This window comes from Ailuropoda melanoleuca, chromosome 13 (assembly GCF_002007445.2).
Source record: "Ailuropoda melanoleuca isolate Jingjing chromosome 13, ASM200744v2, whole genome shotgun sequence".
Lineage (NCBI taxonomy): Eukaryota > Metazoa > Chordata > Mammalia > Carnivora > Ursidae > Ailuropoda > Ailuropoda melanoleuca.
The window spans coordinates 57,345,446-57,363,775 of record NC_048230.1 but is presented as its reverse complement, the minus strand read 5'-3'; the positions used below and the strand labels follow the sequence as shown (position 1 = coordinate 57,363,775).

Sequence of the window (18,330 nt, the reverse complement as noted above, 5' to 3'; positions counted from 1 at the left end):
GCTTCCTGACGGGGCGGCGCGGACGGACGCGGCCGTTGGTGGCCGGGACGCCGGGCCCGCAGCCTCTCTCGCCCGCTTGCTCGCGCCGCCCGCCCGCGGGGCTGCCAGCCCCCGCCGGGCCGGGGCCATGCAGGAGAGCCAGACCAAGAGCATGTTCGTGTCCCGGGCCCTGGAGAAGATCCTAGCCGACAAGGAGGTGAAGCGGCCCCAGCACTCCCAGCTGCGCAGGGCCTGCCAGGTGGCGCTCGGTGGGTGAGCCGCTCCGGCCCGGCCCCGCGCCGGCCTCCCCACGCCGGCCGTTACCCCGCCCGGCCTCCTGGCCTCCACCTCCCCCGACCTCGAATCCCACCTTCCCGGCCCCTTCATGATACCCCGGGGAAACTGATGCCCTGGCAGCTCGGGACTGGCCCAAGGTCACCTAGCAAGTTAGTGACAACCTGGTGCTACCTCTCCAGCCTTCCAGCCCAGGGCTCTTGCCACGACTCCTTGCCGTCCTGTTTCCTGGTTCCTCCTCTCGCCACCCTCAGAGGGAGTAGCCCTTGCCCCAAGTTTTTTCTTTACTTGCGTTCTTCTAGTTAGGATTCCCCCCTGTGAGCAGAGCAGGTGGGAAGAGCTGCTCAGCTGGTTTAGGGAAACCCCTGAGGCTTGCTTTGGAAGTCCCGGATTGGAGAAGTTTTCATTTGGGGCTCTCCCATGACTCCGTCGTATGCTACACTTCCTTGGTAGGGGCAAGAGATCTGCTTATTGCGGGCAGTTCACTAAAATAGAGGGTCTGTGAGGGCAGAGAGACTCGTCTGTTTTATTCACTTCTGGCTCTCCTGCATCCGCAGTAGTGCCTGGCACATAGTATGTGCTGATTGAATGGACCTATAGATTATGGAGAGAGGGAAGAGAACCCTACCTCATAGCTACTTAAAACCTTGGTAATTAACATCAACATGCTGTCTTTTAGTTTTAATCATTGAAATATTTATCAAATGCCCACTGTCTACTAGACGCTGTGATGGGGAACAAGACAGGCAAGGTATTTGCCCTTGTGGTGCTTACAGTCTAAAAGGAAAAGCAAAAAAGAAAGAAAGAAAGAAATGAGACATTTTTGAATACTGATAAATATTTTGTGAAAGTAAAACAGCAAGATGTGATAAAGAGGGCCTGAGGACTGCTTTTGATAGGTTGTCAAGAAAGTAATCCTTTCTGAGGAGGTGACATTTGAGCTGAGTACTGAAAGGCAAGAAGTATCCACCATGGGGAGTTTCAGGAGAGGAGAATTCTGGGCAGTTAGGATCAATACATTTGCCCAGGGCTGGCTTCAAGCTGATTCACCACCCCGATGTTGGTTTGGAATCTAAAACGACCTGTTTTTTCCTAACAAATTGACTGACTAAAAGGAAAATTTGATTTTTCTGTCGGAGAGTTTGAAGTTGCCATCACTTTTCTCGCTACATTTGGTATAAGGTATAAGCTGGCATTCTTTTCTTGGGGCCTAGGAACGACCTTGTGAACTCTGCACTTCTGGGGAAGAAGTTCCGTGGCTTTCATCTAATTCTCAGAAGGGTCTGATATTCCCTCATTCCCTCAAGGGTCAAGAACCATTGATGGAGAGATTGTTGTTGCTTAGGTAATCTGGAAACAGATGTTAGTCCTGTGAAATCCAGGATCAGTTGGAGGAATTTACTGAGATTTAGATTTGTAAAGCTTTTCTATTCAGAAAACCAAGGCTAACTGTTGGATATTGTTTTATCAGGAATGTAGGATAAGCACTACAAAGCAGTTTGTTAGGCAAAAGTCCAATACTTAGAACTCCATTTTGAAATCTGCCTGGATTCTGTCCTCTCAGTATTACTTTAAGAATATTGTTGCGGAAATTTAAAAATAGTAATCTGGCAGAAAAGTATTCATTCCTCCTTCAGAAGACTTGACGTAAAATTTTCACCAAATTGTGTATCACATTGTTGAAACCTACCCATAAGATTGTCTTATGGGTCATAAAGGGTCAAAGCATTGAGAGCTTATTAGATATTTTTGCATCATACCTTTGTTCAGAAGTTCAGATTTGTCCAACCCAAATTGTGGAATGCACATTCAATGGTTTAGTAGTGAGTTGTAAGAAATAGCTAATATGGGGCGCCTGGGTGGCACAGCGGTTAAGCGTCTGCCTTCGGCTCAGGGCGTGATCCCGGCGTTATGGGATCGAGCCCCACATCAGGCTCCTCTGCTGTGAGCCTGCTTCTTCCTCTCCCACTCCCCCTGCTTGTGTTCCCTCTCTCGCTGGCTGTCTCTATCTCTGTCGAATAAATAAATAAAATCTTAAAAAAAAAATAGCTAATATAAGAAGTAATTTGGCCATCGGTTAAATGAGTAGCCAGAGGACATGGTGGCTCATCATTGTCAGCAAATTGGGTAATAGGAACTATTATAAGGGAACTGATGCACAGTGTTAGTTAAACTGGCCATCTTTTTTAAGAGAGTGATCGTGTCATTGCTGTTAAATAGAAATGACTGTTTTTATTTATAAGCAATAGAAAACCTATAGCAAAGTACACGGTGGGATAGTTCATTCTGCATCTCTTGTGCCCGGAATAGCTGAAACAAGCCTATGTATGAGCTTGTGTATAAGGAGTGTTGCAATGTGTCTGGCATTTTAGAGATTACCACGTATAGATTATCATGAATTTTGATAAGAGGAACTGTAAATGACCACTCAAAGTTGAAATGCTTAGATGATAGAGAGCACTTACAGGAAACAGCTGTGATGGTATTCCGTCGTCAGTTGTAGTATTGGGGGAAGGGATCAGGAATACAGGGACTGCACAGTAGAGAGGTGAGGAGTGTGTTCTCTGGACTCAAGACTGCCTGGGTTCAAATTGCTTGCCTTCCATTTCTTATCTTTGTGATCTTGGACAGGTATTATACCTTCCTCATTGAGTTATTATAAAGGTGAAGTTAGTTGACATTTCTAAAGAGCTTGGCATGTAGTAGGTGCTCTATAAAGGCTTGCTGTCACTTTGTATTATTAGTTTAAGTGCAACAAACCACAGACACTGAGCGCTCTAACTTGATGTCCTTAACCTGTGTTGGTTCCTCATTCAGGAGTGACTTATTGCTCTATTTGGTTTGTAGATGCAATAAATAAGAATGTAATTACGTGACCAGGAGGCTATGTTTATTGGAGTGTTAACTTGCTAAGCTCAACAAAGACAGGGCTTGTCCCTTGTAAAAGGAGTGATGACTGGGATGGACAGGTTTGAAGTAATATCAGTGGTTTATCTGCACTAAGTGCCAAATGCACGGATATGGACTGCCCAGTTAGGGGATTGTGTCCTTCCAACCTGTATCTGGAGATAACAAAATACCCTGTAAGAGGAGTCATCACCCCAAGGATATTGTTGCTCTTTACCTTGTTAACGAAGCTTTGATGTATATTAATAATCTTGAATCTTTTCAGGCTTCCCTTGGGGCACATACGTACATTCTTAAACCTCCCTTTCATAACTGTCTTCAGGGCCGTTTTCTCTCATGACCCCTCTTTAAATAATAGTACTGCTCTTAAACTCTACGGAGTTTGGAGACTTGACAAGATAATCTGAAGGTTTTTAAATTGAGTATGGAAAAATTTGTCCGGAAATCTGGAAAATGTTAATAACTGAATTGTTCTGAGGGTGCTCTTTTCATGTCTATATGATAAGAGATGCACTATCTTAATAACTTAATCTGCACAGAGTGCTAAGCAAGGGCCGAGTGCTCTGTGATTAGTAGGTGTCAGTCATTATCGAGAAAATATAAAAATGGTAAACATTTATGGCTTTCATATGAAATAGAGTGATTTTTTTTATTTTTTGATTTATTTTATTTTATTTTATTTTTTTTTAAGATTTTATTTATTTATTCGACAGAGATAGAGACAGCCAGCGAGAGAGGGAACACAAGCAGGGGGAGTGGGAGAGGAAGAAGCAGGCTCATAGCAGAGGAGCCTGATGTGGGGCTCGATCCCATAACGCCGGGATCACGCCCTGAGCCGAAGGCAGACGCTTAACCGCTGTGCCACCCAGGCGCCCCGCTGTGCCACCCACGCGCCCCTAGAGTGATTTTTTTTTTTAAATAATTTTTTAGAGCAGTTTTAGGTTCACAGCAAAGTTGCACAGAAGGTACAGAGATTTCCATGTACCGCCTGCCCCTACACATGCATAGCCTGTCTCGTTATCGGTGTCCCTCACCAGAATGGAACACGTATTAATTACCATGATGAAGCTACACTTATCAATGCACCATTTATCAACCGAGTCACTTCTTAAAATCACATGTTATGTAATAACTATTGCTATCTACCATGTACTGAGCTTTTCTGTGTTCCAGGCACAATGCCATGTGCTTTACATGCAGTTTAGTTCTTACTATTATTATCCTCATTGAGGCCCAGAGAAGTTGCCCAGCATAACTCAACCAATAAGCCATGGATCCAGGAGGGAACACTGGCAATCTGGCTTCAGAGCCAGATCTTCAGATCTTAACCATTACTATCATGCTGTACTGCTTCTCCATATGAATGTTAGTGAATATAAAATACTTGATGGAGTCTTTAAACAATAATTGCACTGCAGGAAAGTTTTGAAGTTTCATTAAGTAAAGCATTTGGCAAGTAGCGAGACCGTATTTTCTGTAGTTGAATTTTGGGGTGTATTTGAAAACCTCTAGTCAAAAAGATGACAGCTGTTTTTCTGGAGCTTTTTGCTGCATGTATCTTTGGTTTACTTTAACTTAGGGACTAATGGGAAGAAAGAAATGAGGGTAAAGAGCTTATGTCTCATAAGCTTCATTTTTTTTTTAATGATTTTTTATTATATTATGTTAGTCACCATACAGTACATCCCCGGATTCCGATGTAAAGTTCGATGCTTCATTAGTTGTGTATAATACCCAGTGCACCATGCAATTCGTGCCCTCCTTACTACCCATCACCTGTCTATCCCAATCCCCCACCCCCCTCCCCTCATAAGCTTCATTTGAGTTATGAAGTGTTCTGATTTATGATATCTCTCTTCAGCAGTAAACTGCCTTTGATTAATTCTGGGGTTGTGATGTGGAATTGGTGTCTGTCTTTGGGAACCACAGGCAAAGGGAGACCAAGGCTCAGAGAGCATCTTGCCCACATCCGCACAGCCAGGTGGGAGAGAGCTATGACACATGCTCTGTCCTGACATAGAAATCATAAAATCCAGTTTTAGATTTGCCACTCTGTTTAATATATGGGATTTAGAGGCATGGGGGTCATTGGTGATGTTAGCTTGAGCTCTTGGGGTAGGACAGTGAAGGTGCAAACCAGCATGGAATGGTTGAAGCATGCGTGGGAGGTGAGGAAATAGTGAGCACAGACAACTGTTTCCCAGAGTTTGGCCGTGGTGTGAAGGGGAGGCGGGAGATGTGGATCCTGGGAGGTTTGTTTCCTCCTCCTTTTAAAGTGGAAAAAACTTGAACTAGTTTAAATGTCATGGGGAAGGAGCCAATTAAGAGAGTACATTCATAAATCTTAGTTGTATATTAATGTGCAAAAAAATTTAACATTTAGGGGCGCCTGGGTGGCACAGCGGTTAAGCGTCTGCCTTCGGCTCAGGGTGTGATCCCGGCGTTGTGGGATCGAGCCCCACATCAGGCTCTGCCACTGTGAGCCTGCTTCTTCCTCTCCCACTCCCCCTGCTTGTGTTCCCTCTCTCGCTGGCTGTCTCTATCTCTGTCAAATAAATAAATAAAATCTTTAAAAAAAAAATTTAACATTTACACGTCCATATGATAAACAGTAAATCACTTTGTCCTCCATATGATGTTGTTGTTTTTTCTAATGTGTTCAAAATAACTGTTCTCACTATTAGGAAGAACCTAAGTGCAAAATTTGAAAAATATTTTAAAATCCCTAAATTGTCATAGCAAATAAAGTAAAGCTTTCCGTTGAAATACAGAATAAAGCCTTTAATTTTAGCAAATTCTGGTGTTTTGATTAGACATTTTGTTTACATGTGCTGCAGAGTAAAGTTTTGAGAAATACCAGGACTCAGGACCTTGACGGATTACTTTTTGTTGAAAAGCTTTATAACAATTCTTTAGGAGGGGGTCATCTGCCTAGAAGCAGCCTATAAACGTTGCATTTTGATTACTGAAAAGTATTTATTTATTGGTTTGGCAGAAAATTCACTGAGAGCTGAGTTGGAAACTTTGCTTCTCGATTAGTTCTGTGATCCTGGGCTGACGCTTTAGCTTCTTTTGAGCCTCGGTTTCCTGAAATGATAAAGGTGGCCGTATCTATGTCCCAGGATTATAGCGACGGGTAAGTGAACCAGTGCAGTCAGGTCACTGACAACCTGGCACCTGACAGCTGACCTGCTGAAATTCAGAGGCACTGGCATTACCATATTTAAAGGAGAAGGAACTGAATGCTTGCTCTTCTCTGCCTCCCGTCTAAGTTGGTTTATGGATGTTTTTGCTAGTCTCTGGCATTTCGACGCCAGTGAAGCAAGTGGTTGGATGAATTTAGAGCTCTGTCCTGTACTTGTAAGTCTCAGGGGAGACTCTGTAAGCAGTGCTGGGGAAAACAGTAAGACTATTCTTTATGGAAAAGAGCAGACTTGTGAAAACGTGTACTTAATCAGCAAGTACATGGAGTCTCCTATATAAATAGCTCAGAACTGTATTTAGTTCTCACCAATTTCACCAGGCTTCGGGGGCCTGCCAGGAAAATACTTGACTGTCTTTCCAGCAAGGTTATCTTAGAAAACCTTGACTCATTCCTGGAGTCCTCCTATAAGAAGCTTCTTTCAGTTTACTGTCTTGGTTGTAAATAAGTCTTTTAGCTTTTTTATTAGGTATTTTGTTAAGTTTTATAGATTTGTAGGGAGAACGGCCTTCTTGTGCTGTTAAATTCTTAAATTTTTCCTTGGTCCCAGGGAGCGGTCAGTGCATGTTTGTTATTTATGTAGTCCTTTTGTTTGTTGGCTAAACAACGGTGACATTCATTGAGAAGGTATTTATTTGGGTGTCACTTTTGGTGTCATGATGTAAGGGAAACAGACAAGGACCCTGTTCTCATGGAGTTTTCAGTTAATGGGGAAGAAGTGCATTATTCAAATGATCACATCCTCTGGATCGTAGTAACAACCTAAAAAGTCCTGTGAAGGAGAGAAGCCTGGTCCTGCAGGGGAGTGAACAAAGGGGTGAGGGAAAATTTCCCTGAGGAAGTCTTGAGATCCGAATGATAAATAAGAAATAGGTTGGGGTGAGAGGCATTTTGGCAGCAGGTGGGAACAGTGTGTACAAAGGCCCTGTGGCAGGAAGGAGTATAATTGTTAAGGAAACTAAAATGTGAATTGACAGTTATCTCAAAATAGAAAAAAGTGATTTAAAAAACAACAACAAACAACGAGAGAAACGGAAAGAGGCCACTGTGTGGTTGGAGCATAGTAAATGAGAGGGGAGAGTGTTTGAGAATAAGGTGGGAGGGGTAGGCCAGGACCCCAAGGTTGTCATGATGAGGAGTTTGATTTTCAGACCGAAAGCAGCGAGATAGCACTGAAAAGTTCTAAACGGGAGAAGGCAACAGGGCGGTTAGGTTTGTATTTTGGAAAGATCATTTGGGCCATTGTGTTCAGAACATTTTAGAGAAAGACCAGAAGGATGGCCTAAGGACAATGAGGAGGCAGTTACCATCTTCCAGGTGAGAGATGTTGGTGTCTGGACCTGAGTGGTAAGGACAGAAGCCGGACAAAGTGAACGTATTCCCCACTTGCTCAGAAGGTGAAGCTGACAAAACCTGTTGATGGGTTGGATAAGAACATTGGATAAGGAAGAGGATTGGTACTCACCCAGTTGGATGGATGTTCTGTAAGGTGGGAGTGTGGGAAGACCATCTGGGGGAGAACTGGGGGCAGGTGGTTGATCTGAGTTGGGACTTGATGTGTTGAGGCTCCCCTGCCTTTGAGCATCCAGCTGGACTGGTAGAGTTGTCAGCGGATGGAGGCACAACCTGATGTTCATGAGGCAGGCCTGGGCTGGAAATCGTGATTTGGGAGTCAGGGGAGCCTTGGTAACTGAGGATGAGGTGGCCTAGGGGGAGTGGACAGAGAAGGAGAGGCGGAGGAGGTGTGCCTGGGCCAGAGGAACCCCTGCCTGCCTGGCTGGGCAGAGAAGGCAGAGCCTGCAAGGGCAGTAGGGAGGACTTGGGGCAAGAAACAGAGGACCCATGAGAATGTGTGTCTGTGGTGGCAGAAAGGCGGGAAAGGCCATTAAGATCAAGTGCTGCAAGGAGGTCAGTTTAGATGGAGAGTAGCAAAATGCCCATCAGACTGAGAAACATGGGGTCTTTGGTGACCTTAACTTGAGCTGCTTTGGGTGTGTGGTGAAGGTGAAAACCAGACCTAGTGGGCTGAGGCCTGCGTGGGAGGTGAGGAAATATAGGCAGTGAGCATGGACAGCTCTTTGCCAAAGTTCAGCTCTAGTGTAAAGGGGAGGAGGAGATGTGGATCACGGAAGGTTTTTTTGTCTTATCTTTTTCTTTCTTTAAAGGTTTAAACTTGGGAAGGGAGCCAGTTGAGTGAGAGGTTAAATAATGCAGGAAAAAGAAAGGACGGTTTATTCATTCAACAAATATTGAGTGCCTACTCTCCGCCTAGGAATTCCTAGGTGTTGGAAATTCAGCAGTGAACAAGATGGACAGAAGTCCCTGTTGTCATAGTTTATATTCTCCTGGGGAAGACGGATAACAAATGAGCTGATATATAATATGTCAAGGGCAGTAAATACTGTGAAGAGAGATTGGAAAAATAAACCAGAGTAGTGAAAAAGTAAAGCAGGTGAGGAGATACAGAATTATGGGGTGGGGGGGGGGCAGAGATGGCAGTTTTGGGTGGTGAGGGAAGGTGACATTTGAACAGTGAACTGAAAAGAGGGAAGGAGGGCATTCTGGGCAGCAGGAATAGGAATTGTCAAGTCCCTGAAACTGGAACATGCAACAAGCCGGGGGGCGGGGCAGGGTGGTAGAAGGTGAGATCAGAGGTTTGGCCCGGGGCCATATCTTACAGAGGCTTGGAGGCCAAGGACAAGATTTTGGATTTTACTCAGTATGAGATGGGAAGCCAGTGGAAAGTTTTGAGCAAAGGAGCAGAGGTAATCTGATTTATATCATAAGGGTTATGGATAATCTCGTTTTGAGCAGATGTAATTTCATTTACATTTGAAGGGAGTCCCTCTGGCTGCTGTGTGAAGAAAGATGTGGGGTGGGAGGAAGGATGAGAGCTGGAGCAGTGTGGATGGTAGTGCTGGTGGGCCAGCATGGTGAAAAGTGATCAGATTTTAGTTGGAAAGGAGAGCGTGAAGTTCCCAAGAGAGGCAGATAGGGATGGGAGACTACAGAGGTGGAGGGATTGGACCCTGTCTTCTAGCAGGGAGAGAGTGGAGGCTGGGTACAGAACTGGGTCAGTTGGTAGGTTCTCTAATGGTAAATTGAGGAAGTCTCCTTGCGGCAGCTTCTAATCTCTGCGTGAAGTAGGAGATCGCTCCATGGGCTTTGAGTAAAGAGGAGGGGTGATGGTTAAGAGGGGAGGTCGGGTATTTGAGGAGAGCAGAGAAACGTGCAGTAGTCATGAGGATAGAGGAGGTGGGCTCAGCGGGCATGATTTAGGGTTCCATTTGTGGTTGGTGGTTATGGCTCTGTAGCCCTACCAACCTGCCCTGTTGTCGGAGGTCTGGTTGTTAGGTGGAGACAGGTCAGAAGGAGATGATAGTGTAGTCTGAGTTTGGGTAAGACTAAAGGTCAGAGAGAGTCATGGCTATCGATTGCCTATCGTTGTGATAATAGTCCTGCTAATGGGACCCATCCTGGAAACTGAAGAATGGGGAAAGCTGAGGTGTTGGACTCGTCAAGATCTGACAGGCCAAAGAAAGGCCCTGCGGAGAGCAGTTGAGTAGGACGTCTGGAAGGAAAGGAGAATGGAAGGCATGGAACAGGAAGTGCCACAGATCCACATAGGGACAAGATTCTCAGTGGGACCAGCCACACCAGCCTGGCTTGGAGTGGGGGAGGTGGAGGGCCTTGAGGGGAAGTTAAAGGAGTTGAGGGCAGCCCTGGTTTGCAGAGGAGGCAGGTACGTGGCAGGTCAGGTGTGGGGGGGAGAGTTGAAGGTTTGCAGGGACGTTGGACTTTGGGTGAGTTGACCACTGATGGGATATTGAGGTTGGTGAAGGTGGTTGTTGGACTCAGCTTGGGAGTGGAGCAGAGGTCAGTGCCAAAGTCACTGATGAATGGGGGGGGGGGTCTGACCCTAGGGGTTCATAGATAGCAGCGATGCCCAGAAAGGACTTCCTGGGAAGATAGTGCGGCTTTTCAATTGCAAATTGAAACTCAGGTCTCCCTGCTCTCCAGCCTGCTCATTTATGACTGCTAATTGCCCAGTTGGCCGTTGGGAAAGCAATGCCTATTAAAATGTAAAGCAGTAAACCAGAGCAGGTGTGCCCTGCCATATGCTCCTCTTCCTTCAGCCATCCTCCTCCTCTGTCTCATCACTGAGGGGTTCTGGAGTATTGCTCTGGAACAGACAGCCTGGGTTATGAATCCTGACACACAGTAGGACTTGGTGGCTAGGATGGTGCACAGGTGACCTCACATGTGCCCAGATTCCTCAGCTGGATAACAGTTATGGGATAAGAGTGCTCCAGCTTTCCTGGGTGGTGGTGAGGACTGAATGGGCACCTGCCCTTTTCTTTTTCCCGTTGGCTCTGCTTGGTGCCATCAGTGGCACTAGAGATTTCGCGCTGTTTCTGTCTCCTGTTTTAAGAAAAGAGCAAGAGAACTGTCACTTATTGGCCACCTGCTGTAGGTCAGACCCTGCCTTAGCCATTGGTGAGTTACCACTGGCGACATTCCAAAACAGAGTATTTTGGAGCTCAGAGGCCAGCACAGACTCTAGTAAAGGCCTAATTGCTTCAGGTACATTGAACATCTAAACTCTCACAAAGTAGCCATGGTTAGAAGGAAACCTTAGGTTTGTGACACGATCTTAAGCACTGAGCAGAGCCTTGATACTATGGATATAGATTTCTGCAAGCTTGGCTCGCAGTGTCCTGGGCCATTCCCACAGCCTGGGGGCCTTTGCTGGAGGAAGCCACAGCTACTTCCTCAGCGAATTCTTGTCCCTAGAGGGAAGGAACCATGCCACAGAGCTCTCTTTCACAGACCCTGTGTGTCACAGCCCTTATGGTCTGTGAGCAGAACACTTGATATTAATCATCTGGGTGTTTCTCACCCATTTTCTTATGTGTGTAGTAAGAAGACATTGGACGGTTGGCTTGAAGGTTAGAAATTGCCACGTCTAGTGAGTCTAGTTGTTCAGTTTTCACTTCCTAGCTCAGTCTAGAATAGGAGTTCTCCAAGGAAAGGAAATTTGTAATTACCAGAACTGTGTTGCTGGGATAACTAATGCCGTATCCAAACCACTGGTTCTCAACAGATTGTAAAAATGCTGCCGTTTTGGAGATTATCTAAATACATGGCATTCAGTGCAGACTTATTTCAGTGGCCTGCTCTGATAATACGTTGAGCCCGCAGAGCCTAACTTGCGGGAATACATCTGACCGAGGGGGTGGGGGAGAATTCTCTTTATATCTAGATGGGGTGTTCTGTTGTTTCAAGGGCACAGAACCTTGTTCTCCTGGAAATAAGACTATCTGAGGTTGTGATTTGTAAATAATGACACTTTATTTCTGTAACCTTCACTGGGTAGTTGTTATAACCTCCACGGTAAAAATTTTTAATTAATTCATAAAAATTACATATGGCTTAGCACAACAATGTGAATGTAGTCAATATACTGAGCTGTACATTTAAAAATGGTTAAGATGGTAAATTTTTAGGTGTGTTTACCACAATTTAAAAAAAAAACTGTCTGTAAAAATAACAGTATATGTGCTTATAGAAAATGTGAAAAAAGAAAAAATAGTCATTCTACTAACACACCTTTTTCTATTTGTTGCCAATCTTCTATACATATTTTTACATAGTTGAAATGTTAGCACATGATCATAATATTGTGGTAGCTATTGTTAACATACTTTTTGCAGAATAAGGAAATAGCTAGAACGTTGGACTATGGGGCCAAAATGCCTGGATTCAAATTCTGGTTCCCCAGTTCCTGATACGTCACAGGAGGCAAGTTACCTAACCTTTCTGTGCCGTGGCTTCTCATCGAAATCAGTGATTCTCAACTGGGGCAGTTTTGCCCAGGGGACACTTGGCAATGTCTGGAGACATTCTTGCTTTTCCAGACCGCAGGTGGTCGCTACTGGCATCCGGCTGGTGGAAGCCAGGGACGCTGCTAAGCATTCTTCAGTGCACAGGCCAGCCCCGTGGGTCACCGGTTCTCGGTGTCACAATGTCAGTAGTGTCTTGGTTGAGAAGTACAGCTCTCAGTAAGATGGAGGTAAACACCACCTACCTCATCGGATTGTTTTGAGGATTAAGTAAATGAAAGTATGTAAAGTAATTAGAGCAATGCCTTGCACAGAATAACCACTGTGTCCATGTTAGCTGTTATCATTGTCACTTTTTATCCTTTCATGTCAGCATTGTGTTCTTTAAAAGCTCATAAGCATTCTTTTTAATATTTTCCAAATATCTTTTAGTAAAGTTTTCTTTTATAGAAATATTGCATGTTCCTAACATGGCTTTCTTTCTTCCCCACCAGATGAAATTAAAGCAGAAATAGAAAAGCAGAGGTAAGCTTTTCTCCTTGCTGAAGTACAGTATTAAGGGAGTAGGTAGTGGCCATAGGAACCCCTTTATGTGCATGTTTTCTCGTATTTCTTAGCTCCTGGGTGGCACACACTCCCCTAGCACGTGGAGTGCCGGGCACATGGCAGGACTCCGTATGTGTTTAAACAGATGCTGGGTTAACAGGTTACCAACTCAGTAACTGCACATTTGCAGGAAGGGGTAAAGTGGATCGAGTTAATGCTGCTGTACCTTTTCTTGATGGATGAGGCAGAGCCCTTAGCCCGTATGTCATGCTCCTTGGGCGGGAGGACAGCTTGCCCCGAAGTGGCTGCTCCTCGTCTTCATAGTTAAAAAGCCAGTTGGTCACATTTCAGAACATGGCTGATGCCAAGATTCAGTCCAGGATGCTGTCAACATAGCTCACTAATCAGAGACCCTGCTTCTCCCTGTGGCACTTTGGTCTTTTGTCCTCACGCATGTGTTTCTGTTTTTAATTGTCTTGCCCCGCAGATGGAGTTTGTGGGCACTTTCCTTTAAATAATCACAAGTGGGATGGAAAGTTAGAAGTATACGAGAAGCAAAATTTTTGTTTTTTCACTTCCCCTCTGTGGTGCTCTCCTGCTTTTTCCCTAGGCTTGGCGCCGCCGCACCACCAAAGGCAAACTTCATTGAAGCTGACAAGTATTTCCTTCCGTTTGAGCTAGCTTGCCAGTCCAAGTCCCCACGGGTGGTCAGCACATCCCTCGACTGCTTGCAGGTACCATGTTCAAACTTGATTGTGTAAAGAGGGTTTTCTCCAAGCCATCGGCAGTCCTTTCAGAGGAACTGTGCTTCCAGGGTGATGGAAGAAGGAGCAATCCGATGTGTTCTTTATGGAGGTCTCATGAGGGAGAGATGGGTAAGGGGTCTGACCTCCTCAGCCAGAACAAGAATGTGTTTCCGTGGAAATACTTTCTTGTACTCTCTTACGTGTGTTTTTCTAACTGAAAGCTTTAGGATTAGTTGGAAATGTGGGTACACCTGGGCACGTGCAGTATTTTTATGCCACCTTTTTCTTGATGGCATTGAAATTCAGAATATCGAGTAGAGAAATAGATATAATCAATATTCATCATTTATGAACACGGGATAAGCAAATACTAAACCATCGTTCCCCACAGGAAATACAGGATAAGGTATCTGGGAGCCTCTGGCATCAACACATTCGTCAACTGATCAGGACATAAAGCAATACGTAACTTTGTTCTTTGTGTGTTTCTGTTTAAAGACGTCTTATTTAATATATCTTATTGATTCATTAACATTGCACTCATGGTCAACAGCACTATAACACAGGTCTGAACGAAGCTCACCTAATACGTAATTTCTCCATAAGGCACATCATTGCCTTCTTGCTCTTAGGTAGAGTAGACAGCACTTCAGCATGGGTCCTAGGGACCATTTTAAATGACAGAAACATCCACAAAATGGACAAAAGTCCAAAAAAAAGATTGCAAAAAATGTGGCATGACATAGGCCACAGGAAAGATACTAGTTACGGTATAAGAGGTGAAACGAGAAGACAGTCTCCTTGTTTGACCCCAGCTGAGGACATATGCATCAAGTAATTTGATTTTTTTTGCTGCTCTGTGTGTGTCCACACATGACTGCAAAAGTGCCACAAGTACTGATTTGGGGCTTACAAATAAATTATAGTTGAGTGGGTACATTTGCAAATACAGGATCCGAGAATGATGAGGATTTTCTATATGAGAGCCACGGTGACCTTGTGATAAATTACCTTTGACTGATGAAGAAATAGGAATAGAGAAGTTAAGATGACTTGTCCAGGGGCGCCTGGGTGGCTCAGTCGTTAAGTGTCTGCCTTCGGCTCGGGTCATGATCCCAGGGTCCTCGGATTGAGCCCCACATTAGGCTCCTGGCTCAGCGGAAGTCTGCTTCTCCCTTTCCCACTCCCCCCCCCTTGTGTTCCCTCTCTTGCTGTGTGTCTCTCTGTCAAATAAATAAAATCTTTAAAAAAAAAAAAAAAGATGACTTGTCCAGTAATAATGCAGGTATGAAAGACAAACAAGGTAACAACTTGGGTGTCTTAATTCCCGGTCCAGCATTCTTTTTTTTTTTTTTTTTTTTAAAGAGATCTACTCCTGAGGTTTCTGGTTACCTCACTTTTATCCTTGGCCCCAGCAGGCAGCCTGCACATCAAAAGCTTGATAAATTAAAAAATTATATTTAGAGGTCCACAATTTACCAGTACTTTCTAGAACAGGCATAGTGAATAGGTTCTGTATTATGATTGCTCAGAAGCTGTGTTGAAAAGCTATCTGAGGGGCGCCTGGGTGGCGCAGTCGTTAAGCGTCTGCCTTTGGCTCAGGGCGTGATCCCGGTGTTTTGGGATCGAGCCCCACATCAGGCTTCTCTGCTAGGAGCCTGCTTCTTCCTGTCCCACTCCCCCTGCTTGTGTTCCCTCTCTCACTGGCTGTCTCTCTCTGTCAAATAGATAAATAAAATCTTTAAAAAAAAAAAAAAAGCTATCTGAAGCTTCATCTGGGTTTCTTGAGAAAGTACAGTGATCAATTGGTGATGTCTGCTGAGGTGTGGGCTGCCAAGTGGCAGTGGGCATGCCACGTTTTTGGCATCTCCAGTCTAATATTTACTCTATTAATCTCACTTCTTTGATATATCTGTATTTGAACGTTGGTGACAGTTTCTTCACAGAAGCAATTCTTCCAAATGAAAAACTATTTTCTCATTCAATATAATTCTGTACAGATTGTCCTATGTGAAACATATAATGAGCCAAGAATTCTTAAATGGCAGGCCCAAGTCCTCCTTCTATCCTAAAATATTTGTTGCTGTGAAATTTTCTGAGGAAGTTTGGCATAAGTTTAATTTTAGTTGTTTTCTTCTCGTGTTAACGGTCTAGTTCTGAAGCTGGTGCTGACAGTTTACATTACCAATGTACTAAGAACAGTGGCTATTGAGTACTTGGCCTGTGCTGGGCCCTGTGCTCTGTCTGCAGCATCGTGTTTAATCTTCCCAGAAACACTCTGGTTACTTAACTCTCATCCTCATTTCGGAATTGAGGAAATGGAGGCTGAGAGAATGAAGTGACCAGCAGTACCAAGCTCCCCCTGCCCAGGAAGTGGTGGAATGGGGTGAGTATCTAGAACTCTTCCCACCCCATCCGAATTCTTAACCTGGGGTCGTTAAACTACAGTTGTAAGCCAAATCTGGCCTGCCACCTGCTTTTGTGAATAAAGCTTTATTGGAACACAGCTGTCTTAATATAGTCAGGCTAATGTAATAGAATTCCACAGACTGGGTGGCTTAAGCAAGAGATATTTATTTCCCTCCGTTCTGGAGGCTGGAGAGGGCGAGTTCAGGGTGCCCGCTGATTCAGTTCATGGTAAGAGCCCTCTTCCTGCTTTGTAGATGGCTGAGTTGTCAGCTGTGTCCTCACATGGCAGAGAGAGCACCCTAGATCTCTGGTCTCTTCTTCTAAGACACTTATCCTATCAGGGGACCCCACCTTCATGATCTTATCTAAACCTAATCACTCCCCAAAGGCCTTAACTCCTCATACCATCTCACTGAGAGTAGGGCTTCAACATAGGACCAGGGGCACACGAATATTTAGTCCACAGCAACAACTGGGCCCATTGTTTATTATCTCTGGCTGCTTTCCCACTACTGCGGCTGAGTTGAGTTTTTGGAACAGAGACCATAAAGCCTAAAAATTTGGTTCTTTACAGAAAAAGGTTGCTGACCACCACTCTTAACTGTTACCGTATGGTTCTGGCCCTTTGATTAAAAATATACTGTTTATATTTTATGTTCTGTATTTTCCTGGAAATAGTCTGTTTCTGGAACTCTGGAACGGAAACATTGACATCCTGCTCTACTTCAGCCCACTGTCCTGACTTGAGCTATAAATGTAAGAGTGTCTTGAGGCCGATGACATATGGTTAGCTCTTTTTTTTTTTTTTTAGAATGGAAGTTCTCTGTGATTTAGTAGGTACACTCGAATTTCTTTGGTCATTATACAAAATGCAAGCTGTGTCATTCTTTTTATGACATTAGAAAGTGACCCAGTGCTCCCTGGAATACTGAATGAAAAATTTCATTTGCTCTTGGAGGCTGTCCTTGCAAAGCCTGTTCTACTGGCTTTTCCCAGTGTGGAGAGGTGACTTCCGTCTTGGAAATGGAAGGCCAGTGTCCAGGGGCAAAGGTTGGCTTGAGCAGAATTGAAGCCAGCTGCAGACACATCCACATTCTGCCCTGGGCATTTAAAGGCATCCTTCTCTGAGCTTGGAGAGGTGATGGGGTGGCAAAGGTGCTTCCGGGTTTGGTTTGTCCTGACAGAGTTAGCTTAGAGTTCCCTCTCCCTGCTGAGAGCAACCTAGAGTTCTGCTGCTGCTCACTTCTACCAAACTATGAAGATTTTCTTTATTCCTTCCCTTCAGCACCTGGTCTGCTGCACACTATCTCCCCCACCGGGGCGGGGGGGCAACATGATCTCCAAGGTTGCCTGGGCATATGTCAATAACCAGATTTTTTTTTGAGAATACCCTTCTAATATATTCATATTTTTTCAGTGATAAGATTACGTATATGTATTACTGTTACTATATTACATATATTATAAAACATACAAGAATAGAACTTTCAAAAAGATTTAAAAAATAGGATTAGAGTTGTAATATTTTCTTTCTAAGTCCCAGTGAGGCCTGTAGGAAACTACTGATCTCAGCTGTCCTTTGTTCATACCACAAGCATTATCTTTTAGTTCTTATTTCTAGAAAACTTTGGATTTTTAAAGCACATTTTAAAATCCATTAATAATTATAAAAGTTGTACATGGCTACGTTCTCTGTTAAAATTTTTTTTAGAACTTTTTTTTTTTTTTTTAAGACCATAGCCCCAAACCCAGTTGCCTGTGCAGGGCATATACTCTTTTCCTTTTTTGTTCATTTTTTTTCTTGCCTATGGGTGGTAGATTTTTATTTTATGAATTTGACAAGTTTCCCTAATTTATTTGCATCTTTAGAATTTTAGTTAGATACGTGGACTTTCTTTCTCATTTTGATAATGTTTTAGGTTGAAACACATGAAATTGTCATTCTCATGGAGTGAAAAACAGGTATTAGGAACTTCATATGACCCAACCTAATGTAACTTTTTGTCCATAAAGAAGGAAAATAAGTCAAGGCTAAAAAGTATGGACTTGGGTCACAGATAGCTTAGCATTTATATGCTGGCTTAACATGTCACTAAGACACCTGGGACAAATTCTTTAACCTTTCCGGAGTCCGGGATCCTCAGACATGGATTAGCAATGCTGTCATTTGCCTCCGTAGGTTATGATGAGGACTCTGTTTTTCAAACACAAGTCAATCATGTTTCACCCTCACAATTTCTTCTGTATCTGCACTCTTCTTTATCATTATGTATTTAGTACTTTTCTTTAAAATAATTAATTTTTAAAGAGCTTTTATCATTGAAGTATAGTTGATATATAATGTTAAGTAAGTTTCAGGTGTTCTGCAGCTTGCTCTTCACTTTCAACAATGTTTTTAAGATCT

General features: G+C 43.9%; 1 protein-coding gene across 2 annotated transcripts in view; it reads left to right on the top strand.

Moving 5' to 3' along the window:
* Positions 1-6: 6 nt before the first annotated feature.
* The window catches only part of ARFGEF2 (ADP ribosylation factor guanine nucleotide exchange factor 2), a 93,323-nt gene continuing 74,999 nt past the window's right edge, over positions 7-18,330 (top strand). For both annotated transcript variants that reach the window (XM_002912990.4, XM_019799774.2), the window contains exons 1-3: positions 7-248; positions 12,720-12,750; positions 13,382-13,505. In XM_002912990.4, the coding sequence (XP_002913036.1) occupies positions 128-248; positions 12,720-12,750; positions 13,382-13,505 (276 nt within the window). In that variant the 5' untranslated portion in view covers positions 7-127. The remainder of the gene's footprint in view (positions 249-12,719; positions 12,751-13,381; positions 13,506-18,330) is intronic.